Source organism: Drosophila melanogaster, chromosome X (genome assembly GCF_000001215.4).
Source record: "Drosophila melanogaster chromosome X".
NCBI classification, from domain to species: Eukaryota; Metazoa; Arthropoda; class Insecta; order Diptera; family Drosophilidae; genus Drosophila; species Drosophila melanogaster.
In genome coordinates this window covers 1902021-1927632 of record NC_004354.4, presented here as the reverse complement: position 1 = coordinate 1927632, position 25612 = coordinate 1902021, and the positions used below count along the sequence as shown (strand labels likewise).

General features: G+C 51.0%; 6 protein-coding genes and 1 non-coding gene across 15 annotated transcripts; 3 read left to right on the top strand and 4 right to left on the bottom strand.

Moving 5' to 3' along the window:
• Positions 1-108: 108 nt before the first annotated feature.
• Positions 109-4652, bottom strand: Ocrl (Oculocerebrorenal syndrome of Lowe). Of its 2 annotated transcripts, NM_001272224.1 has the most exons (10): positions 4556-4652; positions 3768-4486; positions 3348-3534; positions 2844-3105; positions 2597-2782; positions 2198-2530; positions 1254-2130; positions 1001-1187; positions 715-939; positions 109-654 (listed from the first exon to the last, which is right to left on the bottom strand). In NM_001272224.1, the coding sequence occupies exons 2-10, from the start codon at positions 3873-3875 to the stop codon at positions 467-469; spliced, it is 2553 nt and encodes an 850-aa protein (NP_001259153.1). In that variant the 5' UTR covers positions 3876-4486; positions 4556-4652; the 3' UTR covers positions 109-466. The 2 variants fall into 2 exon arrangements, with proteins under 2 accessions (NP_001259153.1, NP_569962.2); NM_130606.3 differs by having other exon boundaries at positions 3768-4652.
• A 106-nt stretch (positions 4653-4758) lies between these two features.
• On the top strand, positions 4759-7467 carry eIF2Bepsilon (eukaryotic translation initiation factor 2B subunit epsilon). 2 transcript variants are annotated; one of them, NM_206606.3, is made up of 5 exons: positions 4759-4902; positions 4966-5090; positions 5164-6452; positions 6518-6804; positions 6866-7467. In NM_206606.3, exons 1-5 carry the CDS (start codon positions 4810-4812, stop codon positions 7079-7081), a joined length of 2010 nt encoding a protein of 669 aa, NP_996329.1. In that variant the 5' UTR covers positions 4759-4809; the 3' UTR covers positions 7082-7467. The 2 variants fall into 2 exon arrangements, with proteins under 2 accessions (NP_996329.1, NP_569961.2); NM_130605.5 differs by having other exon boundaries at positions 6866-7317.
• Positions 7315-19394, bottom strand: mip130 (Myb-interacting protein 130). The gene is made up of 2 exons (NM_130602.4): positions 19278-19394; positions 7315-10656 (listed from the first exon to the last, which is right to left on the bottom strand). The coding sequence occupies exons 1-2, from the start codon at positions 19278-19280 to the stop codon at positions 7699-7701; spliced, it is 2961 nt and encodes a 986-aa protein (NP_569958.2). The 5' UTR covers positions 19281-19394; the 3' UTR covers positions 7315-7698.
• On the bottom strand, positions 10808-18713 carry Rbcn-3B (Rabconnectin-3B). Of its 2 annotated transcripts, none has more exons than NM_001297868.1 (2): positions 18183-18713; positions 10808-16992 (listed from the first exon to the last, which is right to left on the bottom strand). In NM_001297868.1, exon 2 carries the CDS (start codon positions 16874-16876, stop codon positions 12299-12301), a length of 4578 nt encoding a protein of 1525 aa, NP_001284797.1. In that variant the 5' UTR covers positions 16877-16992; positions 18183-18713; the 3' UTR covers positions 10808-12298. The 2 variants fall into 2 exon arrangements, with proteins under 2 accessions (NP_001284797.1, NP_569960.2); NM_130604.4 differs by having other exon boundaries at positions 11459-16992.
• On the top strand, positions 18806-23929 carry Edem1 (ER degradation enhancer, mannosidase alpha-like 1). Of its 5 annotated transcripts, NM_166915.2 has the most exons (5): positions 18806-19283; positions 19816-20138; positions 20199-21327; positions 21398-23140; positions 23352-23929. In NM_166915.2, exons 2-4 carry the CDS (start codon positions 20014-20016, stop codon positions 23090-23092), a joined length of 2949 nt encoding a protein of 982 aa, NP_726778.1. In that variant the 5' UTR covers positions 18806-19283; positions 19816-20013; the 3' UTR covers positions 23093-23140; positions 23352-23929. The 5 variants fall into 5 exon arrangements, with proteins under 5 accessions (NP_726778.1, NP_569959.1, NP_726777.1 ...); NM_130603.3 differs by lacking the exons at positions 18806-19283; positions 23352-23929 and adding an exon at positions 19363-19388 and having other exon boundaries at positions 19987-20138; positions 21398-23311; NM_001272223.2 differs by lacking the exon at positions 18806-19283 and having other exon boundaries at positions 19654-20138; positions 21398-23088.
• Positions 23900-25605, bottom strand: asRNA:CR43864 (antisense RNA:CR43864). Of its 2 annotated transcripts, none has more exons than NR_073628.1 (2): positions 25142-25605; positions 23900-25094 (listed from the first exon to the last, which is right to left on the bottom strand). The 2 variants fall into 2 exon arrangements; NR_123771.1 differs by having other exon boundaries at positions 23900-25080.
• Positions 24456-25551, top strand: CG32801 (uncharacterized protein). The gene is made up of 2 exons (NM_166913.3): positions 24456-25011; positions 25171-25551. Exons 1-2 carry the CDS (start codon positions 24846-24848, stop codon positions 25479-25481), a joined length of 477 nt encoding a protein of 158 aa, NP_726776.1. The 5' UTR covers positions 24456-24845; the 3' UTR covers positions 25482-25551.
• Positions 25606-25612: the final 7 nt, after the last annotated feature.

The window sequence follows — 25612 nt, the reverse complement described above, 5'->3', positions numbered from 1 at the left end:
ATACCATCCGTACTCACAAATCCGTAGCGCGTCTTTTAATTTTGAAAATTTTGGCGGGCGTGGCCAAATATGTGAACAGCCAATGTAGAGATTTTTCAGAATATTGATACTGTATGTAACGGTGTTATTTATTTTCAGTTGCAACTGAAACGGGGATGTAAGAGGGTCACTTCATTAATTTAAACTAACAAACAATCGTGCTAAACGAATTACTTATTTACACAATTCATTTATCTTTGCGTTGCTGGTTGCGTGTCTCCATGGATTTGTGATGCAGGCGGGGACAACCGAGTTGGAATGAACGGAGGGCGGGCACAAACAATTAACAGTTAAAACAGAGAAGATATAAATGCTAAGTGCCAACAAAGTACCAACAAATAAAATAAATAGCTTAACACTATGCGTAACTATCAACAGAGTAGTACATCTATCGCTCGCTTCCGATTCGGCGGCACAGCTGCGGCGACTATGCCTGCAGACCCGCCCGGGTCCCAGATCCCGAGCCTGTTCCAGTTCCGGCGCCCTCATTGCCGTTGCCCATTGCCTCGACGTCGGTGTCGATGAAGAGCCGCATGAACTGTATGCATCGGCTGTGGTAGTCCATCCAGGCGGCACGCTCGGTGCTTCGCAACAGAATGCGGCCAAAGGTGGATGCTGTGTGGGAGGAATGGCGTTACGATGGTGGTACAATGCTGCTGGAGCTTCTCTACCTACCGACTTGATGCAGATCATAGAACTGACTCTCGATGCCCGCGCGCAGGAACATACAAAGGTGCATGAAAACATTGCGCTTGGGGGGACTTAACAGCGAAATGTAGTCCATAGCCTGCGACTTGTTGGTGCACTCCAGCAGATTCTCGACCACCGGCTCCAGCAGAGCATGCTCCGGCAGATCCAGCAAAAGCAGCAGCGCCTGCGCAGCCGTCTCTGCGTTGGCAGCTGTAGATTGTAAGGGAATATTCACAACTATTATGGTGGCAATCTAATAGAGTCCACTTACGGAACGGATCATCCGACCAGGTGTCCAACCAATCGCGCACCGAGTTAAATTGAGCGCCGAGGGAGAGACGCGAGTCGTAGGACGGGAAGGCGCCCACCTGCTTGGAGCCCTGCCTGTACAGATAGTCGATCAGCAGAAAGAATTCCCGGGGCATCGTCACACGGTATTCCGGTGATTCGTCATTCATCTGCAACGAAACGTGGTTCGTGATCAGTAGAAAAACTTCGTAATTACAAAAATGAAGGGAACTCACGAGTTGCTTAATCTGATCTTGGGAATACTCGCTTAATGGACGGTCGGTGCGGCACATCGTCTCCATGGAAAGGCCAAAGCAACTGGGCTGATAGTCGCCCGTAACCGTGATGAAGATGTCACGCCCGTTCTCCACGTGCAGGATGAGAATATCGAAGTTGTCGCTAGCACGGATCTTGCGAAGCAAGCCGGCAATGGTGCGCACATTGGCGTTCATTTTCAGCCGAATGCTTCGGGCGGAGTCGATCAGCAGCGAGTCTTGGCGCGGATCGACGTGCAGCCATGGCTCGCAGATGGCGTGTATATCCTTCTCTTTGAAACTGAAGTCCACAGGTAGTGGGCAGTTGTTATAGACGTTGAAGTCCCGTGTGCTCGGCTCGTTAAATCGCACAGTCCCGAAATCGATGACCGTCTTCTCGACATTGATCTGTGGCTGGTTGTCGTTCTCCCGCTTGTCCACTGCCTTCAGCACCTCCTCCTGCACCCGTTTGTACTTGACCTCATCGCGAGTCTTGACCTTGACCTGGAACACGGCGTACACGGGCTTGTGATCGCTCTGCCGAATCTCCATGATGCTGTTGTAGGCCAGCTGCTCGATGCGCGTGCCCTTCCAGAGCACTCGATCGCAGTAGGCCGGCGCCCGCTGCTTCTCGCTGCTGTCGTAGTTGTCCGTGCCCGGATCATACTTGTACGTCGGCCGGAACTTGATCTCGCCCTCGGTGTAGCCCTCAAAGCACTTTCCACGCCGCATCTCCTGACGTAGCTGGTCGTACTGCAGTAGCAGCTCGTATGTCTGGGCATCGCTCAGTGGTCCTGGTCGCTGTTGGCCGGGCGGCTCCTGGATGCGGTAATTCAAATCGCCGACCCAGAAGATGTGACTAGAAAAAGACAGAGATGGAGTGAAATAATACTGACTTATACTTATGCCTTCTTCCCCAAACTTACTCATGGTCACTGATTGTTCGGCCATCATCGAAGCGTATGCCCTCCACGATAGCGTTGTAGTCCTGATTCCGCTCCTCCACGTAGCCCATGTGGGCGGCCAGGTGGGAGTTCACAAAGCAGATGTTGCCCTCGTTGAGCTGCAGGCTAATGGCGACACCGCCCTTGTTGCCTAGCGTATTGAAGATGCCGCGGGCCACCGACTTTGGTCGGCAGCGTATGATGTGCTGCCGCAGCTGCTTGCGCACGATGACCGTCAGCATGGTGGCCACCAGGCGGTGCGACATCAGGATTTCGTACTCTACGTCAGGGTGGACGCTGTCCATCATCTTATCGCTGCGGGAGAAAGAACCAACTTAGACTCTCGGTAACGAGGCTATATAACTTATGTGGCACACTCACATCCATTGCTTCTCGATGGCCTGCACCTGGGTGGAGTTCAACATAGCCTTTGTGGGAGTATCTAGCTCCTGCAGTCCAATCGCGTAGATATCCGGCGGCTTCTCACTGCAAGCCAGCCAGGCTCGCAGTGGATTGTTGCTGTCGCTGCAGGTCTTGTTGTTCACATTCCAAGTGGCGCAGTAGATGCTGCAAGGATTGAATAAATGTGCGTGAGAACTCTTGCTTGACAGGGCATTTTCCATCTCACATTATGTCCTTGTAGACAATGTACTCGCTCTCCCGCTTCTTCAGCTCCTGCTTCACTTCTCCGATTTGCCGGTAGTCATTCAGCCACCTGAAGTTAAGCACCGTCTCGGGATCATGCTGCGCCATGGTGCTCTTGAAGGAAATCACCTTGGCCACAAACTCCTCGTAGTGGTGGCTCTCCGTGGCGTAGTAGTAGTACTTGATGGGGCCATCCTCGGCTGTGGACAGGTCAAACTGTTGCGTGGTGATCGAGCTCTTGCTGTCTGCAAAAAATTTGGAAAATGATATATGAAAAAGAGCGAGCTTTCACTAATTAGTTTGCTTTCATCTCAGCTGAAACTATTTGAGATACCAATATTATCATAAGTAAATGCAGTCGTAATCTGTTATGGCCAATAATGAGCGCAAACTTATTGGTTTTGTGACTACTTGACAAACAGTTACTGGGCAATTTGTTTGGCTAGCATAGTCAAGCTGTGTGATGAACATGCACCCTTCATCTCACCCTGTCGCAACTGGAAATTGTGGTCGATTGCGAACACCTTGTTGATGATCAGCTCGTTCGCGGAGGACAATGGAGTGCGCAAGTAGGAGAACGCGATGATGGCAAACGTGCCGCCCGACTGCGATGAAACCAGGGCCAGAAGACGGTTGGAGTACTCTGGTCCTTTGATCTGATACGCCTCGAATATCTATAAGCAAAGGATTGTTTAATAGCAGCCGTTTTAGGTTTTTTTCTGAGCGAAGACGTGAGTGTGATTTAGGCGTAAGGTTACTTGTTAGCGATAATTAATCATCATTTTAGTGTATTTAGCATGTTTCCTGCTAATATTCGTCATTATACTTTAAAAGTCAATCATGATTGACCAACACTCCTTTCTAAACCTTCGCCTGCTTTGATTCGCCAGATCTGATGATTGCTTACGTATTCTATGGTCTCGTCCTCCTTGAAGCGCTCCTTGACAATGTCCTTGGTCGTCCTGGTGGCCGCAGTCGCGGTTCCATTGGCCACTGCCTCGCTCAACGTGTCCATTTGTCTCCGGATTCTGAGTACTGATAGGGTTTTCGAGTGCGCTTCGCTTTCCCCGCCAAGTCGGATTCTCCTCCGCCGCCTGTTTGCGAAGAGATGGCTGCGCTAATCGCTGAATGAAGGGCAGTACTTGAGGGGTTTTTCTTCTGCGTCGATAAATGTGCGTGTAGATATGGATATGGGCTGTATGGACAGTTTGCTTGTTTGCGTCGTTGCTCTTTTCTATTTATAGTTGGCGCGAACGCCCAGTGACTTGTCTTCGTCTGCTGCGGGGTCGCCTGCGAATGGGAATTCTTCGGGTCTTCGCTGGACTGGGAGCTGGCTGCTTGGTTTCTGGTGGCGAGGGCGTCACTGCAACTGGCCGGGGGGTGACCCTGCTCTTGGGCAGCGCGACCGTGGCGGAAGAGCAGTTGAGTTGTGGAATCGTGTTCAGTGCTTATCGCAGCCGTTTGTTTGTTTTCTCGCTTGCTGTGTTGTTGTTGTTGTTGCCTCCATCAAGGTGGGTGTATCGCACACACACGCACACGCACACACTCGCGCCCAGGGGCACTTATTCATCGGCAATGCGATGACAATTATTGGCAATCCAGCGCGATCTTACTAGGCTCGGCCGGCTGATGGGGCGCGGGAGAGGTGGGTGTTAGTACACACAGCACAGACAGAGTGGCACGCGTGCTAATTACCGCGCTGCGATCATTATTTATTTCCAATTATTTTCCGGGCGACTCTTGTAGCCGTTTTCGCGGTGTGACCAGTGTGGCAATGCTACGAAATGCGGCGTTCGAGCGAGTCCAATCAGAATTGGTTGGCGACCCGACTAAGCGTGTGACCAGCCTGCAAGTGCCATTACATACCGCATACCGCGTGCCGCAATCGCTCCAGTGGCCAGCAAACGAGTTGAATTTTTGGGGAAACTACTGGGTTGCAACGCGAGAAGATGGCCCAATTCGAGAAGGAGATCGTTCAGGCGGTGCTGATCGCCGACAACAATGTGTGGAACTTCAAGCCCCTCTCCGACGAGGGCTCTACGGTGAGTGAGCGCCACTGGAATAGGTGAATATCCATTGACTGTCGACCGTTGGATTCTTTGCAGGCCCTGCTGCCGCTGGTCAACGTGCGGATGCTTGACTACGCTCTCATGGCGCTGAACCGCAGCGGCGTGGAGGAGGTGTTCGTGTACACCAGCCTCTATCGCTCGAGCATCCGGGAGCACATCAGGTGGGTTCAGTTGCGGCAGCTGGCAGGATGATGCAATTATGGGTGCTAAACGCTCGATTCGCGTTTTTTGCAGGGCCGGCATTGCCACGGACGCAGCCTGGTCATTCAAGATGACCGTCCATGTGATTGGCGGCGAGGGTTGTCGCTGCTTCGGCGATGCCATGCGTGATTTGGACAATAAGGCGCTGATCCGTGGCCACTTCATTCTGCTCGGCGCCGATACGGTGACCAATGCCGATCTGCGCCCAGTGCTGGAGCAGCACAAGCGGCAGGCCAAGTTCGACAAGGGCACGGCCGCCACGCTGGTGTTCAAGGAGTGTGCCAACAATGTGCGCACTGGCAACGAGGTGCTGATCGCCGTGGACCGTCGCAACGACCGGCTGCACTACCACCAGCGGCTGCGGATGCACCACAAGGAGAATCGCTACCAACTACCACTAGATGTCTTTCTGGGCAACTCGTGTGTGGCGCTGCACCACAACCTCCTAGATCCGCAGATTGCCATTGGCTCGCCCTCAATGCTGTCCCTGTTCAACGACAACTTTGACTTTCAGACGCGTGATGACTTCGTCAGGGGTTTGTTGATAAACGAGGAACTGCTGGACAGCAGGATATATGTGGCACTGCTCCCGGCAGCCCAGTACGCGCACAAGGTGAACAACTGGCCGGCCTACCAGCTGGTTAGTCGGGACATTATCAACCGGTGGGCCTACCCCTTCGTTCCGGACATAGGCCTTTACAAGCTGCAGCAGGAGTACGTCTTCCACAAGGACAACATCTACAAGAGCCCCGAGGCGCATGTCTCGAAAGTGGCTTTGCTCCAGAACGTGGTCATCGAAGCGGGCAGTCACGTAGACAGTGGCTCAGTGATTAGTGACAGCGTGATTGGCGCCAATTGCCGGATCGGCAAGAACTGTCGACTGACCAATGCGTTCCTCATGGCCGACGTCACCGTAATGGACAACTGCAGACTGGAGCACTGCGTGGTGGGCGAAGGAGCCATCATCAACGAGGATTGCGACGTGAGCGCGGGCTGTGTGCTCGGTGCTAAAAGCGTGCTGCCTGCCAAGAAAACGCTGGCGAAGACCCTTATCACCAGAACGCCCAGCAGACGGCGTAGCGATGATGAGGTGGTAGTGGAGCTGAAGTCCATCGGTCCGCATGCCTATATTGTCAGCGATTTGACGACGGGTGATCCCGAGGACTCGGAGTGCGAGGACTTGTTGCCACAGCAGCCGCTCAGTATACCCAAAATGGGAGACTTGCTGGCGCCGCTGGACGAGATCAGTTACTGCAGCGATTTTAGCGAGGACGACGAGGATGCCTCGCGAGCGGTAACGCCACTGCCCGATGACACAAACAGTGAGTGTTGTCCACAAGTGCAGTTGAAAGTCATTCTAATCATGTTTACCAATTGCCAATTCTAGTTTTCCTGGGCGAAGTCATCGATTCCTTGACACGGGGCTTCCGGGAGAAGTCCAACCCTGACTTCCTTGTCCTAGAAATCAACTCCTCGCGCTATGCGTACAACATGTCCCTCAAAGAAGTCAACTTCAACGTGGTGAAGGCCGTTTTTGGCATGCAGAGCATCGTGGAACCGGCCAACGACAACGTACTAGTGGCCATAAACGCAGCCTTTAAACAACTGGGCCCTGTGGTATCCAACTACATTAAGAGCGAGGATTCCATGATGGATTGTCTCAAGGCGCTGGAGGTGAAGTCCCCATAATTTTCACACAAACCCACACCCACTTTACCAATCCCTTTTCCCGCAGGATGTGTACGAGGAGAATCATCTAGTGCGGGGGAAGATCTCGCAGATCGTGCACTATCTGTACGACAAGGACTTTGTGTCCGAGAGTGCCATTCAGGCGTGGTACGCGCAGTTGGACGAGGAGGAGCATGCACACCTGCGCCAAAGCCTCGCCAAGCTCGTGGCTTGGTTGGATCAATCCAGCGAAGAAGATGATGACGAGGAGGACGATGACTAAGCAAAGTCGTAGCCCTTATTCTTTATTCCCATTTGTTTAAGTCATTTCCTTGCTCATTCTAAGGAAATGGAAAATTAATGTAAGGTCGCTCGAAAATTCACATCGACATATTTTGGCCAAATTTCGACTTTGCGTCCGAAATCTGCTAGTTTTTTGGCCACAACGTCGGAAATAATTGGCGAAAGATGAAGTGTGATGCATCGTTGAGCTTGTAATTAAAATCCAAATCGACTGACATTCAAGCCTGAACATTTTTATTTTTTCACATTTCTCGCAAAAAATGTTCCACTTAGAAAAATTCAAAATTTGTAAAAAAAAATATTTTCTTGTTTATTGAAGACTTGCTATAAATTTGTTATTAAACTTTCTTACAAAGTCAATGCAATATTTAAAAAAGTGTAATAGTACCAATGCTTTTTGAATTTTTAAAAACCCTTTCCTGGTATTTAAAAAAAAAAACGATAGTCAGTCAGAAAGCTATGCGGATTATTTTGTTAAATTTCCTATTGCAGCGTATTATTGAAAACTTTTCACGAAAACTTTTACCTAAGCTAAAGTCCAGGAGGCCGGCGTAGAAAAGAGACTAAAGATGCGGGTATTGGACATCGATTAGTCCTCTACAGATCCTTATCGTACACAAACTCCTCTTCCTCCTCTTCTTCCATGATCAGGCCGACCATGTCGTCCTCCTCGGTCTCGGCGGCCGATTGAAACTCCTCATCGGATTCCTTCATCGACTCAATGGTGATCTGCGTGTCCTCGGTCACAGCCGGATTGAGTGACTGCTCCTCCGGGTCCAGGTGCTGCTCCTCCAGTTCCAGGTGGTGCTCCTCCAGGTCCAGGTGCTGCTCCTCCGGGTCCAGGTGCTGCTCCTCCAGGTCCAGGTGATGCTCCTCCGGGTCCAGGTGCTGCTCCTCCAGATCGAGGTGCTGCTCCTCGGTGTCCTGATCCTCGTCTTGTCGCTGCTGGCTCGCATACCCTGCGTTTTCCGACCCGCCAGATTCCAGTTTCTCTTCCTTCTCTGTGTCTGTGTCCATGGGATGGCTACTGTGGTCCATCTTGTCAACTTCGCTGTTCTCCTTCCCTTCAACCTGCTTTGGACTGCCTTTCGCTTTTGTCTTGGAGGTATCTGCGGCGGGCTCCTCATCTGCCCCATGCTTGTGATCCTGCACATGGTCCTCATCGGTCTCGTCCTCGGATTTCAGCGATTTAATATCGTCGTCGCCATCCGCCACGCGACTCAAGCTCTTCTCCTCCAAGCGTCTGCTGATGTCCATGGCTATGTACTCCAGCCGCCCCTGGACACTCATCTGGAACACCTCGCGGTTTTCGCTGCAGATTAGATTGCTGCGCACTTCCTCGAGGCAGCCTTCGAGCACCTCGTTAACCTCGCTCACTTCGCAGTCGCCGCCGAGATTCTGGGTCACGATCAACAGCGTGGTCAGGTCCTTCAGCAGCTTTATCATCCGCGTATTCTTCACCATGCCCTTGTTGATGTCGTCGACCGTCTGTGACGCCTTGGCGCGGCACTCTTCGCGCAAATATGTCGGCGAAATCATGGCCTGGACATTGGGATTGCGTGTCAGGCTGGAGGACAGCTCCTGCACCTTGGTGAGCTCGAACATGAGCTCGGCGTTGATGCGCTCGATGGTCACGATGTTGAAGGCATACTGGCGCTGGAAGTTGACTGCAATCTGTCGGCGATGGCGATCCCCATTCTCGTCATGGCTTATCATATCGCCCATGGCCAGCTCGGCGGTGCCGTTCATCTTGTTGAGCCGCTGGATTCGATCCGCCTTAACTGCAATGTACTTCTCCAGGCGCACCAGGTGCTCCAACAGCGAGGTGGAGTAGCCGCGATTTCTCGTCAACTGCTGCCGAATGGGACTCACGCCCACCGAATCCTGTCCCAGCAGCGGATCACTCTTGTTCAGCTTCATGCTGAGCGCATTTCGTGCAGCCGCATTATTGGTGGCCAGGTGCTTCTGTGGCTTGAAGTAGAGTGATCCCGCTCCAGCTGCCGCTCCTGCACCGCCGTCTATTTTTTCCTTCTTCTGCAGATAGTTGTTGGTAAGATTTGCCGTGAAGCCCAGATTGGTGGTGAAGCCGAGGTTATTCGTTTGATAGATGCTCATCAAGTTCGGCCGGAAATCCTTCGTGAAGCTGTGCAGAGGCAGCATCTCGTGAAAGTTCTCCGACACAATCTCGTAGTCGGGGATGGCGTGTGTGCCCAAGCCGATTCGTTCGAAGGTCACTCGGTACATGGCGTTTAGTGAGTCGTAGGCGGCCACAGTGCCCGCAAAGATCCCGTCCTGGGGAGATCTTAATCTGGCAGTGACCTTGGTGCCCAGCGGCAGTGTCATCGGTATTTTCTCAGGCATGTCCGATAGCATGGAAACGGAGTCCTTGAACTCGCCTGGCTTCCGCGATTGCAGGGTCCGGATCACCTGACGCTTTCGGTCCAACTCCTTGCGCTCCTCGCTGAAAAATTTGGCGGAGCATCGCCGCGGCCTGCCCATCCTCCGCCTAATATTCACCCACTCGTGGCGAATGAGGCTCCGTGTGCCCAGCCTGGGTGCCAGTTCATTCACATGGTTCATAAACTCATCACGGCATTCGAATAGCGGCTTGTCAACGTACGAGTAGAACCACTCGGCTATGGCCCACTTGTGCGCTTTGGGCAACTTGAGCAGATTGCGCAGCCGAAGACCAATGGACTGGCCCAACCGCTTGTTCGCCAGCGCTGCAGCCTCAGCCTGGTTAGCTTCCTCCTCGGCGGCTGCTACTGCAGCCACCGCTGCAGCGGTACCCTTTCCAATGAAATGGGCACCCCGCCCTGTTTTCGGTCCACCGGAGCCCAGCTTGCTGCCCACCGACTGGCTCTTCGATGGCGTCGCCTTCTTGTGCTTGCCCAACAGCTGGGGCTGATTGCTGGCCGAAACGGAGTTGGTTCCCTGCTCACTGGAACGCATGTAGCGGGAGACCACTCCCTTGCGCTTCTTCAGCACCTTAGACGGGGTAAGCGGGATCTTCTGGCTAGAGCCACCGCCGGCAGACTGCGGTGGTCTGCCAGGCGTCTTCTTGGGTGCCAAGCTCATGCGCAGCGGCTTGTCATCGTTGATGATGTTCTCGTCATAAAAGAGACGATTTCTCTTTCGTATCCGAGCAGGCATTCCACGGGCATTTAGGGTCGGGATTGGGGCCTTCTGGACTTTGGGCTTGGGCGGCGGTGCGCTGCCCACGCGTTGGAGTCCCAGCGTCGCTAGGCTGAAGGCCGGCGGCTCTACTTGCTCCTCCGGTGCGCTGTTCTCGTTGCTATCCGGCTCCTCGTCATCGTCCTCTTCGTCGGCGTGCTCCTCCTCCTCCTCCTCCTCCATCTCATCGTCCTCGTCGAGGTTGAGATCTTCGCGATTGATTTCCTCGTCGTGCTCCATCGGCCGGACGTCAATGGCCCCACCCCCCTCGCTGAGGGCGGACTGTGTACGAATTGCGGAGTCGGATACGGAAGCTCCTGCCTTCTTACCCCAGCCTTTTTGGTTTACTGCAACGGACATTCTCACTGGACGGCCGGTAAGCTGAAATTCAAGGAGCACAGTTTATCAGGTGAGAATCTGGGCGACTATAACCGTGTTATCTAGGCTCGACAACAGGGCTTCCCCACAATGCCAGATGCGCTCCAACGGAAGCGTTGCCCCCACCAATCGAAAGCACAGGGAGGCAAAATTTGCAGATGTTTCTTGACTTTATTTGTTGTATACTCCGTACATAATTGTTATAGTTGCTTCGTTCCTTTTGTTTGTGTAATACTTTGATTGAAGGATCTCGTATATAAGTATGCTCGTGTCCCCATATATATATGAATATATATCATTTGCAATTGAAATTAAGCACAATTCAATTAACTCTCTCACCCGTGTGTTTGCTGTGTTGTATTGGATACGTAAACGAACACATATTGCAAATTCAGTTGGGTATATATGTATGCATTATTATATCTATAGTTAGGATAAGTAGTTCTCCCGTACAGCTGCAGGCACTTCTGTCGCCCGGTTACCAGTTGACCAGGACGCTGGCTGGCTGGCTGGCCGGCTTCCCAGGCTCCAAATACCGCCATCTGTTCGATGCACAATTAACATTAACGCCGCAAATGAACTGTGTGTGTGTGTTTTGTGGCATGCATTTTGTGAACAGGATGCCCAAACAACTTCACAGGACAATATGACTTTTTACACAGGCTTAAGCATAAATATAACATCGAAAGAATCAGATATATGGGAGTTACAATGGTTATAATGTAGTTAAAAAAAAAACCCCTTCGCTCACTAGTTGTTTAATCCTCGTTCGAGGAAACTCTGGTTGCTTGGCCTTCGCTTCATTACTTGCTCAATACATTTGTTTAGGTTTATTTTAGGTATATATATATAACAATACATTAGGCATAACAAATATCAATAATAATAATAATAATAATAGTAGCATACAATAGTAATAATAATAGTTGAGTAATAATAATAACAGCTTTTCATTCTTTGTTTTTTTTTTTCGTTTTTCATTTCCTTTGCTTTTCTCGTGTAGTTGTGTTTGCTTGCATATCTGGTTAATTGTTGTTTAATTTGTTAATATTTGGATTTGGATTTAGTTATTAGTTTTTCCGCATTGGAAATTAACGACAAACAGAAACAGAAACAGAAACAGAAATACGTGTTCTAAGAGTATGGGTAAAAGTTAGGCACTAAAAATTAAAAAGAACGCAGAGGGGCGAATAAGAGACATATTAAAATCGTGTAATACATTAAAATACATACAGATACGGATTAGATACAGATACAGATACAGATATATAGGGTAAGTATATAAATAAATAACAAAATGTGTTGTGAATTTTCGCTTGAACTAACTTCGCTTAGCTTCCCGTTTGCCCTAGCTATGCTTTCATTTTCGTTTTGTCTTAATTTTGCTAAGCTTTTTTTCGTTTCCATTACCTTAACTACTCACGAAACGCCATACATTACCGCACTTTTATTTTCGAATAATTATTGTTTTGTCGCTTCTGCTCCTCCAGCTCCCCGCAGCTCTTCCAGCTCCTCCTACTCCACCGCCGAGTCGTCCTCCTTGTTCTGCTCCTCCGAAGCGCTGCTCTGAAGTCCGCACTGATTGCCTAATAACATGCTATACATCCCGCAAGATTCACTAGTCCATTATCATTGCTCCTTCACCTTAGACATTGAATCGCGTCTCGGAGCCGTCGGCCAGCATGAGGGTCACCGTGCGATTGTTGATCCACACAAGCTTGGCCAGGCGCATCGGATTCAGGCGCGACACATCCGGAATGGGTGCCGTAGAGTAGCCCTTCGTACAGCGCGTCTGCGACTGGCCCAGTCCGAACATCCCCGTTGAGGTCTGCCAGAAGGAGAGGCGGTTCTCTGCGCAAGAGTACGAGACCAGGTACTTGCCATCCGGCGAGAAGGCCAGCGAGGTGATCGGATGCGTGTGGGCCGGGATCATCTGGCACTTGTTCTGGCGCAGCTCGTAAATGGCCAGGTTGCCACTGTTGGCGCCCACGGCGATGCGGCGTGTTTGGGCGCAGTGCGAGATCTGGTTAAACTTGCAGATGGCAGGACACAGCTCCGCCAGGCCGCGGTTCTTCAGCTCGTTGCCGTCCACGCAGTGCAGGGCAATGTCCATAACTTCCACCAGGAGGCCGGCGATCTCCGACTGCATTTTGTCGATTAGCATCTCAACGCACTGCAGAATCTCGCCCTTGGCCTTGTGCAGAACGGACTGGGTGAGCGGCGTGTTGATGGACTGCGCGTTCTGCTGCATCGTATTGTACCTGGCTACCTCGCGCGCCATCGTAGTGATGAACGCCGCCGGCCGAGCGGTGGCTATCAAGCGCAGAGCATGCCTGGCGGTTCGGCAGGCATCCGCTTGCGGGGTTAGTGGAAGTTTGTAGTTCAGATTTGGCACTGCTTTGCCCTCGCACGATATCTCCAGCAAACCAAGAAGCACCTTGGACACATCCAGGTACGGCTCCCAAACGGTGAATCCACGACCCAACAGATCGATGGCTGCCCGGCGCAGTGGCGTGTATTGCGGCAGCTTGGGAGATGGTGGCGCGTACAGCAAGTGAGCCAGGGCCATTGAAGTAAGACGGGCTAGATTGTTGGCTATGCCGAAGCCCTCCACGACACTAGATTTTCGACGTTCCCCGCCAGCAACTCCACTGGTTAGATTTGCTCCCGTGGCCATGCTAATACTTCCACGGTGATTCGGTGACTCCTGGGATATATCCTGGCCAAATTCTGCTCCTATTACACCCAGTAGGATAACTGCCGTAGTTTGTTTGCGCTTCAGCTCCGACAAGCTGGATGGTTTGCGTATAATCTCCTCCTCTTCCTCTTCGTAGTCTTCATCTTGGTGGGCATCTCCCCCAGGAACGCTGCCACCTGGCCCGCTACCACTACCAGCACCACCGCCTCCGGATACTCCGACGCCCACCCCTCCATTGCCGCCCGATCCCGAGCCAGCTCCTCCGCTTGCCGGCTGACTTATCAAGGCCAACTGCTGTTGGGCTCCCACTATGGGCTCGGTGTGCGTGTAGAGTGGCAGATATTGTGCCCAGCTCTCGACTAGCTGCTTGCGACCCTTCTTGCCCATCCGGGTAAGCTCGCCCAAAAGGATCTGCTGAGCCGCCTCCCTGATCTCTATGCAGTGATGCTGCCAGCGCTTGACCATCATTTCCACCTGCGGACGCTTGAATTTCTTCGGCTCCAGGGCCTCAATTTTGTCGGGCAACAGGAAGCAATGGTGGGTAGCAAGCAGGCTCCAGGCGTGCTTGATTTGAGAGATGTGGTGGGCCATCAGCTCCTCGCGCTCCTCCTCGTTGCTCAATGTGGAGTCCGTGCGCTGGGCCAAGCGCTGCAGCTTCTTGTGCTTCTCGCTGTCCGGCAGAAAGGAGGCCGCACTCATCGACAGCAGCGTATTGGACATGGCCACCAGCGCAAGAATATGGTTGGTGGTCAACGTAGTGCTGAGCTCCCAATGCAGACGGGATGTGAAAACAGCCGTGAGATGCTCCAAGCGCTGCAGCTCCTCTGGCAGCGGGCGCTTCTTGGAACTGGAGGGAAGCTGGATACCGGGTGGTATGGCATAGTTGTTCTGCCATGTGGGCAGCAGCAGCGACATATAGCCGGCCTTGGAAAGCACTCCGTATGAGATGGGCACAATGGGTCTAAGCAGGCCCAAGCGCGTCTCGCACATCTTGTCTAGATGTGGATCTAGGCCCCAAGAATGGAGCAGCGAAAGAAGTAGCTGGGCTACCTCCATAACATGCGTAACCTCCATCTTGGAAGCGATTTTGCTCTTCAGGTCCTGCTGCTCCTCGTGCGGCTCTACTGCCTTTTGCAGGCTCTCCACCTTGGCCTGTACTTTCTTCTCGACAATCTCAGTTTTCTCCTTGAACTTCTGCACCAGCCCGTGTTTGTCTTTGTCCTTCAGGATCTTCTCCACATCTACGGCCTTGTTCTTCACCTTGTTGAAGAAGTCACCGATCTTCTTGCTAGCATCCAAATGCATCGATTTGCCATCTTTGGGATTCTGCAGGTGGACACCAAGTGATTCCAAGGTAGCTGGTGTCATCTGTGCGTATTCCTCGCTATGCAATTCGAAGATCAGTCCCTCGATGTCAAAGAAAAGTATGTGGCTCTCCGCGTCCTTAGGATTAGTACGAAGACCCTGGATCACTAAAGGATTGCTGCGGTGTTTCATCAGAAAGTCGAAGTTTCCTTGGTTATGACCCTGAAGTTGCTGGAGTTGCGTAATCCCGCGCTGGGTAGCATGACGGATTGCATTCATGTTGCGCGACTTCAGGCCACGGAAGAAGTGCACTGCCGGATTGGCCATACCCATCTCGCTGGCAGATGCACCATTGGAACCACCGCCGCCGCCCGAGCCGCCATCCTCCGCCTGTTCATCGCAAGCGGAAAGGACTTCCTCTGCCAGCATCCCGTGAAGCACTCGATCGAGGTGACCCGTTTCCATTTGCCACACATACACGCTGCCATCGGAACAGCCTACGATTAGAAAGTCGTCCAGGGGACGCCATTTAATGGTAACCACAGGGAATAGATGTCTGCTTGCCAGGGTCACACACTTGCGCTCCTGAAGGGACACTAGCGTAACGGAATGGTCCGAGGCCACCGAACATATGCATTTCAGGATTCTTGGACTACAGCTCTCTGGCGGCACCAGCAGTTGTGTGATCTCACCCGCATGAACGCAAAACCTATGCAGTAAGCTTCCGCTGTACAGATCCCACAGACACACGGCGAAATCGATGCCGCCGGAAAGTAGATGCGACTTCTCATATCTCGAGTGAATCATCGAGGGGCAGAGCAGGCAATTGACCCTTCCACGATGACCGTAGAGGATCTGATGCGAGGGCCAATCGCTGAAGTTTTGCTTGATGCCCACCAGCAGCTGCATCATCACTGTCTGGGTGGCTGGCACTATGACTATGCTGCCATCCTCGCGTCCGATCACCAGGCGACTCTGCTGTGGCAGATAGATGCTCGAGGTGAGCTTCACCGGCGATTCTGTGATGCGGGAGAGCTGATCCAGGATGCCCACTGGTGGTGGATCCATTATGGACCACGCCTCGACCAACGAAGTGCACACGTGCGGCTTGAGGGGTCGCGGCGGCATCTGTTTGGCCTGCAGTATGCTAATATTGTCTAACGGCACCTCCGGCACATTCCAGACAGAGATGTATCCCTCGGAGTCTCCGCGCAGTAGATTGTGCTGGCCACCGGCGCCCTGAAGCAACTTCATGGCTGGGGGGCACGACAGCACCTTATCACCGGCGTGTTGCAACACGTAGTAGAGGTAAGGTGCATCCCTGACCACACTCTTCGAGTGGAACTCCTTGTTGTCGGGAATGCAGTTTGCGGGCAGCTTGTACAAGTAGCCCTTTCCCTCATCTGTCCATAGCATTACCCGGTCGGAGGTGATGAAGTCGCCGCCCTGCCAACGTTCCCTTGCGGGAGCAATTACGGAGCAGAGTACAGTGAAGTCGCCGGCATCGTAGATCTGCCAGTATTTGGTACAAACTAAGAGCACTGTGCGCTGGTTCTGGGCGCAGCAATTCATGGTGATGGCATTCAGGCAGCGGATCTCCTTGGATTCGTTCTCGTAAATGGGCTCCGCGTGTTTGTTCTCGTTACCCGTCAGAGTCCAGACCTTCACGGTTCCGGTGGTGGTGATGGCCAACACTACGTCATCCTTGCGACGCATGGGGCGCAGTACGTGAATAGCGGATATCCAATCCGGTTTGACCTTTGAGCTGAGCACGTAGATCACCTCTAGGCTGAACGGATCCATGACCATGATTTCAGCATAGTAGCCAATGCAAAAGAGGCGCACATCCTCGCTGTTGGCGGTGTGGTAGCTCTGAATTTGGGTGTGCACCTGTGGAAGCTTGACCGCCTCCATGCACTTGCCGTCCGTAAGATCCCAGGTGCACATCTCTCCGTTCTCAGACGAGCTGACCAGGAAGTTGTTCTCCGGCAGAAGCGAGGCACGCACTAAGCACAAAACGGGCGCCGAATGGCCCACCAAGAGGCACCGCGGCGACATCTTCAGGGTGGTGGGCTCCACTTGCCAAAGGCAGATCTGTCCATCGTAGCAGCCGGTGACCAGGGTAAACTGATCGTCCGAGAGGAACACGCTAGAGATGCAGTGCGTGGGCGCGGTGGGACCCCACAGCACCACGGGTACCACCAGATTGGTACTCACCATGGTGGTGCGCTTTACCCAATCTGTGCGGTGGCTCTCCTTCTTCTCCTCCTCCGCCGGCTTCCTTCTGCTCCCTGCTCGTGTCGCTGGTAATCGTTGCTTTGCTGCGACTGCGGGCTCTGCAAGAATAGTTATTGAGTAAACATTTGCTCACTTCCACCTAGTGGATGCGAATTATTTATGGTGGCCCCTGTGTGTGTATGAACTCCAGTTGTGGTCGGCTTTGAGTGCGTGGATGGTGCAGTGAAAGCTGCTAGTCAGTGACTCACCCAAGGTCCTTCGAATTCTGTGATTTCTCATCATCATTTTATTCAACCTGCTTTCCTAGCAGCTAATAGTGCTCTACAACCCACAGCTGTACGATGTAAATTGAAAACTGAATTTATATGGCGTTCTTAATGGAAAAGATGAATGGCAAAAGGGGTAATGTTGCCTAACGTTTTATAAACAAGCTCAGTTTCTCATTTCCTGTTGAATGTTTAAACAGACTTCGGGAATAAGCGAAATCGAACTAAGCAAAGTTTACATTTACAGCTTATGCAATTTGTAAACAATATAAGAACAATTAAAGGAACAAAGTGCAGCCACATTGTCGAGACTTTTCATATGCTTAACTGACGATTTTTGGGCCACTTACAGGAGAAGCATAACAAATTGGGTTGTAAATTCAAAAGTATTTATAGAGATCCATCTTAAATCTTTACCTAGAGTATGTGATAAGATAAGAACTTCCTATTTTTATGGATAGATTATTTGGTATAGCTACAGTCTTGGGTCTTGCGAGCTGGTTCTCTGGTCTGATAGTGATTTCTGTGTGTTATAGTTGTATCAATCAGGAATATGACTTTATCGTGTTAGAGAGTTCTTCACAGGGCTTTCCCCTCCTAGCTTGCAGGTGAATTTGTCAGTCGGAGTGACCTGCAAAGCTCTTCAGATAAGACCGCATTACAGGGGACACTCGTTCCAGCACACGCCACCTTATCGGCACATGTGTCCAACTTGGCCAGCCTCCACTGTACTCCACTCCACCTCGGATTGTCCAAAGATAAACAAGGGTTATACAATACATATGTGCGGCAAAAGCAGAGACTCAATCCGCGGATATATATCGGGTTTCGTGCGGAGCTGGGTATATGGGAGGGCGCCTGATGTCGCCAATTGAAAGATCAATTAATTGGCCGACTATTTGGCATCGCAATTTGAGCGGATTTTGCTTCTGCTATCGCACACAAACACACACACCCTCACACCTGGACACGCACACAGGGACAAGCCATAATAATTGTAGATAACTGGGCATTTATCTAACATTTTTCAGCAGTTTTCCGTATTGGGCTGGCTGCCGCGCGTGATTCCTCCGCTATGGATTCCGATTCCGATGCCAATTCCAATTCCAATTCCGAATCCGAGTTCGATTCCGAGTCAGCCTGCTCTCGATATGGAGAACTTAATGATGGTCCGCTACTGGTGGTGACGCTGCTTATTGATCCTGGTCGACGGACATCGCGGTGGCGGAGCAGCGGACTTCAATGTCGATTTCGATTCGATTTGATTCTAATTTATGGACACGGGACGGGCGAAACGCACACCACCCCCCGAGCACACCAACACACCAACACCTTTCCGCTGTACAGATTGCTTACAACACACACACGTTGCGTTGCTGTTGCTACTTTGTTATTGCTTTTGCTCGCCACTTTTGCGAACTGCTCATATTTGTTGCACACACTTTCCGCTGGAACATGCACTCCACGGGATCAAAACACTGCACTGTACTTTCGATTTACTTAGCTATTTCCTTTTTTTTTACACGAGTGTGAAAAAAAAGCAACGAAAATCGACCGTGGAGTAAAATTTTTCGATAGATTTGCGTGAGCGGATAGGGTTGCAACCGCAGCTCCGGACGCTCTTCTATCGATGCCATGCGAGGGGCGACAGCCCTGACCAAAAAATTTAATATTTTTCTTTAATTGTTTATAAATATGCAAACAACTGGGTGGAAACACGATTTCCAGATCCCAAATGGCACACGCTTATATCTACGGTCAACGGGATGGTTTCAATGTGGTTTCTGGTCAGCCAGAGGCAATCCCGCATGTATAGACCCACAATGTTGTTACTTTTCGCCCAACGGACAATTAAGCATACGCGATTGCATTTAAACGATCGCCTTACGCGGAGTACAAAAGGCACACGGGCCGTGATGCAGTTACTCCGCGAGGTTATAGTCGACCCTCTTTCTGAGTTTTTTTTACGCGGAGAATGATTCAAAACCGAAACACATCGCTGCCCATCGCCAGAACTGCAATTCGCAGTCGGAAGCGTAACAAAGGCTGCGGATTTCTTGGTCAGCTCATCCGGAGGATGTCCGGGTGTGAAACGGGTGCAGAGGGCAGTTACTTACCATAGGGTACAGTTGCTTCTATTGGAGGCGGTCGTTTCGCTGAATATTTTGAATTTAAATCACTTTTTACCCGTACGAACACACACTTTTGAATGGCCACAAAAAAAACTGGTATGTGCTGCCAACTCGACGCGAATAAAAGTATAAAGGAACGTGTGCCGCGCAAAGCAGTGACAAACAATCGGTATATTTGTCATCACAAACTTTTTGAATTCTTAAAGAAATTGCCATTTAATTTTTCCAACCCGACTTTAATATTGCCGCGCTGATTTTACGGCTATTCTGAGCTGTTGTATTCCTTTAACAAGCAATGACCACCATGCAAATTCGATCTGACCACCCTTTCGATAGTTATTCGATCAGCAACAGCTGATTGCACCCTACGGAATGACATATCCTATTGCTAGGGATTTTGTTGGGTAAAATTAACGTACTTCAGAATTGGCGGAGAATACAGTGTTTGCTAGCCTATAGTGTTTGGTTGTTACCTTAAAAAAGCTCTTTGGCTTGTGTTCTTTCCCCCGTTTGCTACTCTAAGCGCTCTATAAAAAAACACTCACCGAACGGAATTAGTAGGGCATTCGGCGGTCGATGCCACCGCCGAATCAGCCCTTGTTGTGATTTTGCGTCAACGTAGCCGCATTTGACTTCCACACATCCCACATCCACGCTGGCTATGGAACACTGACCATGCCCATAATTGAATTAGCGGCCCTGATTGATTGACTGTCCCACGATGCAGCAAAAACCCCGAAACAACGGCTATCCGGGCACCCTCATCTGCGCGGTCCTCCTCGTCCTGCTGTCCACCGGTGTCAGCGGCCAGAAGCAGTATTCCAAGGCAAGAAAGTTGGAACTGAGGTGGGTCATTGCTAGGGCTAAACTCGGACATACTAATCCTAACCGGCAATGAATCTGCAGGGAGGATGTGCGGCGCATGTTCCAGCACGCCTACGATGGTTACCTGCGCCACGCCTCCAACTACGATGAACTGCGTCCGCTGACCTGCGATGGCCACGACACCTGGGGCAGCTACTCCTTGACACTGATCGACGCTCTGGACACGCTGGCCACCATGGGCAACTTCACGGAATTCCGCCGCGCGGCAAGACTGCTCGAGGAGAAGATGGATTTTGACAGGGACATCAACGTGTCCGTGTTCGAGACAAACATCCGCATCGTGGGCGGGCTGCTGTCCGCGCATCTGCTCTCCAAGCGTGCTGGCGTAGAGCTAGAGCCAGGATGGCCCTGCAAGGGACCTCTGCTGCGACTGGCGGAGGATGTGGCCCGACGATTATTGCCAGCCTTCGTCACGAACACGGGTATGCCTTATGGCACGGTGAACCTGCGCTATGGCGTGCCCAAGGGCGAGACCTCTATAACCTGTACGGCGGGCGTGGGGACATTCCTCATCGAATTTGGTACCCTTAGCCGGTTGACCGGGAAAACCATCTACGAGGATGTTGCTATGAAGGCGGTACATGCTCTATGGGCATATCGCTCGCCCATTGGACTTTTTGGCAATCACATCGACGTGCAGAGCGGTCGTTGGACCGCCCTCGACTCTGGTATCGGAGCAGGAGTGGATTCCCTTTTTGAATACCTAGTTAAGGCATCTGTCCTGCTCAATCGCCCAGAACTCTTGGAGTTATTCCATGAGGCTCGCGCGGCCATTGATAAGTACATGCGGAAGGAGGACTGGTACGTGTGGGTAGGCATGAACAAAGGCCGCGTCACCCTTCCCGTCTTTCAGTCCCTGGAGGCGTTTTGGCCCGGCATCCTGAGCATTATTGGCGACACGGAGCCGGCCTTGCGCACCATATCACGGTACATTGGGGTCTGGAAGAAGTACGGCTTTCTGCCAGAGTTTTATAACATTGCTGCTGGAGAGGCATCGCCGAATCGGGAGGTGTACCCCCTGCGACCGGAGCTAATCGAGTCAGCTATGTATCTCTATCGAGCCACAGGAAACGAGTATCTTCTGGAGTTTGGTGAGCACATGCTGGAGACCTTGGAGTTCAGTGCCAAAACCAAATGCGGATATGCAACGGTGAGAAGTTCTGTGAACAAGCTTTTTAAGAACTTAAAATTAATTAATATATACTTGCATTATTTTCCAGATTCGCAATGTTGTCACCCACGAAAAGGAGAATCGCATGGAGTCATTCTTCCTGGCGGAAACAAGCAAGTACCTTTATCTGCTGTTTGACGAGGAAAACTTCCTGCACAACGATGGGTCCGGAGGCGAGCTGCTGTCAACCGAGGATGATGTATGCGTGGTACAGGCCGGTGCGTACATCTTCAACACAGAGGCTCATCCCATGGACATGTCAGCCCTCCACTGTTGCCACGCCCACAACGAGGACATCTACACCTCTCTGGATCTACAGCGGTTTAGTCCACGGGCGATATTAGAGAGGAGCAAAAAGCGGCAGGTAGCTGTTCAGGAACAGTGGGTGCCGCAGTGTCACCCAGAGAACAACGAGTTCTTTAATAAAGAGGATGAGAGTGTGCAGGCGCAGGACTCTGAAAAAGAGCAGGAACGCGAGCAATCCGGCACAAGCACTACCATGGCCGTAGATATTGAGGTGTTCGACGAATTTCAACAGCCCGCCGGCGATCTGTTAGTAAGCAACTTCGAGCAGATACGCGAGGAGCGGGAGCTAAACGAGAGCCTGCACAGAAACGTGGTGGCACGAAACCAGTTGACAGTCAGCGATTTGGATGAATTCTTTGCTCAGCGACGGGAGAGTTTCGCAAGCGCCTCCGAGGCTCTTAACTATGTAAAGACCTTCATGGGCAACTATACCATGGATGTAGCCTTTATACGGGGCTTGCAACTGTACGATACTAATATGAGTAGTGTATTGGGCACAGGCGCCCAGAAAGAGTATGAGTCTCGAATGAGGACCCTTTGGCAGCTGTACGAACTGCAGCAGCAATATGTGGCCAACATCCGAGTGATTCAAGGATTAGGTTTGCTAACCTTTCCGGCGGACGGTGACCGGATACCTAGCCATTTGACAGAGGTGTTGGACAGCCTGGATAAGTCGGCTCACTTGGAGCATATGGATCTACAAGATCTCGAAACAAGAGTGTCCAATACCTCCTCGCCCCAGTTGGCTCATATAAGAGAAGTTATTCTAAAAGCACGTAATGCCTATGCCATAGCCATGGTCAATACTTCGGCCATGCAGGAATTTGCTATCCGAATCTACCTCAGTGGCACTTCGGAGGCCGGTGTTCGCATTCACCCACTTTTGGAAGACGGAGAACTAAGTGAGGAAGCACGTAAAAGGCCATTAAAGTTGGCGGAGGAGCGAGCCCTCTTCAGCTACGCCCGTCGAATAGTGGACTTTCGGAAACGAATGGCGGAGACAGTTGATCGATTGCAGACGCTCATGCAGGACATTCCGCCACCCAAAAGGAAAGAGGCCACTACCGACTCTCAGGCCGCAGATGCGTCCACAGTCTACACTCAAACCAAAGCCCAGATGGCGGCGCCTGCACAGCAGCCGGAGCCGAGCCAGGAAGAGAAGCAGTCGACACAAATTCAAAAAGGAAAGCTTGCCGAAAACGGCTCCGGATTGGGTGAAGAGGAGTCCGGCTGCGTGTGGTCGCAGTTGGTGCAGACCATCCTTCGGAAGACCACGGTGCAGCGGGTCAAATTTGACGAGGCCGTGCTCCAGGAAAATACGCGCAAGGCACTGGAGAAGTACGCCCGCAAGGAGTTACCCCACCATCTGTTCGCCTGCCACCGGCCGGAGTACATTGAGGGATTCGCCTATCGGGACTTTTATCCGGAAGCGCTGTAAGCTCGCAATCACCTCACCGACCAACACGACTGATCTGTAGATAGATATGTATGTATTTAGTTACTTAGGGGTATTCGCTCTGGTGACTGGGCAACCACATAGATAAGTCTCACGCAGATTTTATTCCCAACTGCTCTATTTCCGATGGCGATTGAAAAGTGGGCTGTTGGGCCCTTTTATTAACTTATTTTTGCAAAATTAAAAGACGTTTTTTCTGGTAACGATTTCGAACGATCATGGTATATTTTTTTTTTTTTAGCAAAGTTCGGCGTCGATGCGCGCATGACAATGAGCGACTCAATTGCAGAGCGAAAAGGACAGAGCGCTAAGCCAAAGCGGCAAGCGCGAAAGTACAAGATGAAGACAGCGCGAGAGGAGGGGAACTTAGATAACGAAAGAGAACCATCACCTCTAACGGTTTTCTGATATGTTGCCGATCATGATATTTGCAGTGCTGTACTTTGTACTTTTCTATCGTTTAAATTGTAAGCTATGTACATATATGTACGTACATATGTATGCAATTACCAAACCATTTCCAGGAATTTCAACTTCTTGTACAATCATGTTTACCAGCGATTTTTTAAAGCTCAGTTAAGATATGATAATAGAACTTCCAAAAATATGTATAGCTAAAGAACCTTAAGTGGTCCTACTTGTGCCGACAATTAATTTAATTAGCATATGAACCCGCAACTCTTGAGGTTTTCTCAATACCTTACCAAGGCTTAAACAAATTTATATCTGTAATAATAATGGTTCGAGTGCTTGTGTGCGTGTAAACTATTTGCGATGACTGTTGTTGGCTGTATTGTAATTAAATTGATTTATTTCCGTATTTATGTATTCAATTAGATTCGATTAGGCTAAAATTTACGACGAATCGAGAGAGTTGCACAACCCGAAGCAAATGTTGAGAATCGCGGCGGCCAAGTGCCGGATGTGGTGGCCACCTGCTCCTCTGCCTCTAGATAATTTTGTGGCTGCGATTGTTTGGACACGCAAAGGCAATCGCTCGAATGGGTTTATTTTCGGATATTGCTGTTTACTTCAGGGATTTGGGTTTTGGGCTTGTACTAAATTACGCCAACGACATGAATGGAGCCAGCCCTTGGGTGCTGGAAGCAGTGATGCGAAGGTATAGTAAGCTCCTATTGTTTACAATGTAGTAGTTAGCCTTAAAATAGGCGAGATAAGTTCCAGTTCCAACCAATCGATGACTTTCGCCTTCGGTACACTTGGTTATACTTCAACCAATTCCAATCTTGAATATAACCAGTGATCCGTCTCATCACTGGCTGACGTCCTTTTACTTTCTCTTGAGCCAATCGCATACATCGCGGACAGCCCACAGCACCTGCTGGGGAAATTCGCCCGACAGGCGCCTCTGACGTTGGTGAAACTGTGATTGTGGGTCACACCACTGCCATCGACACCCCCGGGAGTTGGGAGCAGCAACTCCTTGGGCCCCGTGGGCTGCGTCGTGGGGATGCGTGTACAGTATTGGTAACGTTGCCTGCCATGCAGCAACAATAGGAAAACTTTAATGAGTACAAGTTGCTGCCAAAACGAAAAGACAGCCAGGCAGGCAGTGAGCGGCAGGCAAGGGGATTGTGGGGGGTAGGTGTCCTTGATGCAGCGCAGTCCGCAGCCAGTCAAACGAACCGAGCACGCCACGCGTTGCGGACGGATTGCCTGGATTTCCGTAAACAGAGCTCTCCTTCGGGGCTCAAAATAGTAGACGTGCAGGAGCATGAAACCGGGACTCGAAACCACCGACGAGGTCGAGGAGAATGGCGACGCACTGGATCATCGCGAGGGGGATCCCCGACCGCTGCCCTACGACTTCGAAAAGGAGCTGATCCATAGATCTAACCGGCACATCCGACTTTACGAAACCTTTGTTCCAGTGAGCCAAGGTATGCTAGAGATTTCTGGTTAGCTCGGTATATCATGTTTGAGGACAAGCTTGTTGCATCGTAGCGCTCCTGTAAAAATAAAACTTTAATCATTGAAAGTTTTACAATAGTTTACAAAATTGTTCACTACTGCTAATAATATCTTCTCCTGCCTTCCAGTTCATCCGCTAACACGGAAGTTCTACGCCCAGTATGAGCAACGCCAGCCGACGGATACCTTGAGGTACCTACGGCACACTTGGCCTGAGAAGCATGTGGAGCGTCAGAGGCAGCTCGGAAAAGCTGTTCCGCTCCTGGAGTCGCAGGTGTACGGCTGGTTGCCGCTCAAAAGTGGAGAGCGAGCCGCCGATCTGAACTTTCTGCATGCCAAGAAGGTGCGCTGCGGCATGACTGTTCACGGGGAGCGCTTGGTGGCGGAGAGGATTACGGCGCGTCCTCCGTTTAACGGACTCAGATTCCTGCTTCACTAATCCTACGGCGAAGAAATGTCGCACGCTGACCGCCATTATAAATTTATAATTTTTTTTTTAACATAGTGTTAATTTTTTTTTTGTAAACAAATTAATTATGATTAAAAAGCAAAACTAAGCCACGCTAGATC

Coding starts and splice junctions, on each gene's coding strand:
- Edem1 (NM_001272223.2), top strand. CDS start 20,014: ATGCAGCAAAAACCCCGAAACAACGGCTATCCGGGCACCCTCATCTGC. Junction 20,139..20,198: donor GCAAGAAAGTTGGAACTGAG/GTGGGTCATTGC, acceptor ATGAATCTGCAG/GGAGGATGTGCGGCGCATGT. Junction 21,328..21,397: donor CCAAATGCGGATATGCAACG/GTGAGAAGTTCT, acceptor ATTATTTTCCAG/ATTCGCAATGTTGTCACCCA.
- eIF2Bepsilon (NM_206606.3), top strand. CDS start 4,810: ATGGCCCAATTCGAGAAGGAGATCGTTCAGGCGGTGCTGATCGCCGAC. Junction 6,453..6,517: donor ACTGCCCGATGACACAAACA/GTGAGTGTTGTC, acceptor TGCCAATTCTAG/TTTTCCTGGGCGAAGTCATC. Junction 6,805..6,865: donor ATTGTCTCAAGGCGCTGGAG/GTGAAGTCCCCA, acceptor CTTTTCCCGCAG/GATGTGTACGAGGAGAATCA.
- Ocrl (NM_130606.3), bottom strand. CDS start 3,875: ATGGACACGTTGAGCGAGGCAGTGGCCAATGGAACCGCGACTGCGGCC. Junction 1,188..1,253: donor AAGATCAGATTAAGCAACTC/GTGAGTTCCCTT, acceptor GTTTCGTTGCAG/ATGAATGACGAATCACCGGA. Junction 940..1,000: donor CTGGTCGGATGATCCGTTCC/GTAAGTGGACTC, acceptor TACAATCTACAG/CTGCCAACGCAGAGACGGCT.
- Rbcn-3B (NM_001297868.1), bottom strand. CDS start 16,876: ATGGTGAGTACCAATCTGGTGGTACCCGTGGTGCTGTGGGGTCCCACC.
- CG32801 (NM_166913.3), top strand. CDS start 24,846: ATGAAACCGGGACTCGAAACCACCGACGAGGTCGAGGAGAATGGCGAC. Junction 25,012..25,170: donor CTTTGTTCCAGTGAGCCAAG/GTATGCTAGAGA, acceptor CCTGCCTTCCAG/TTCATCCGCTAACACGGAAG.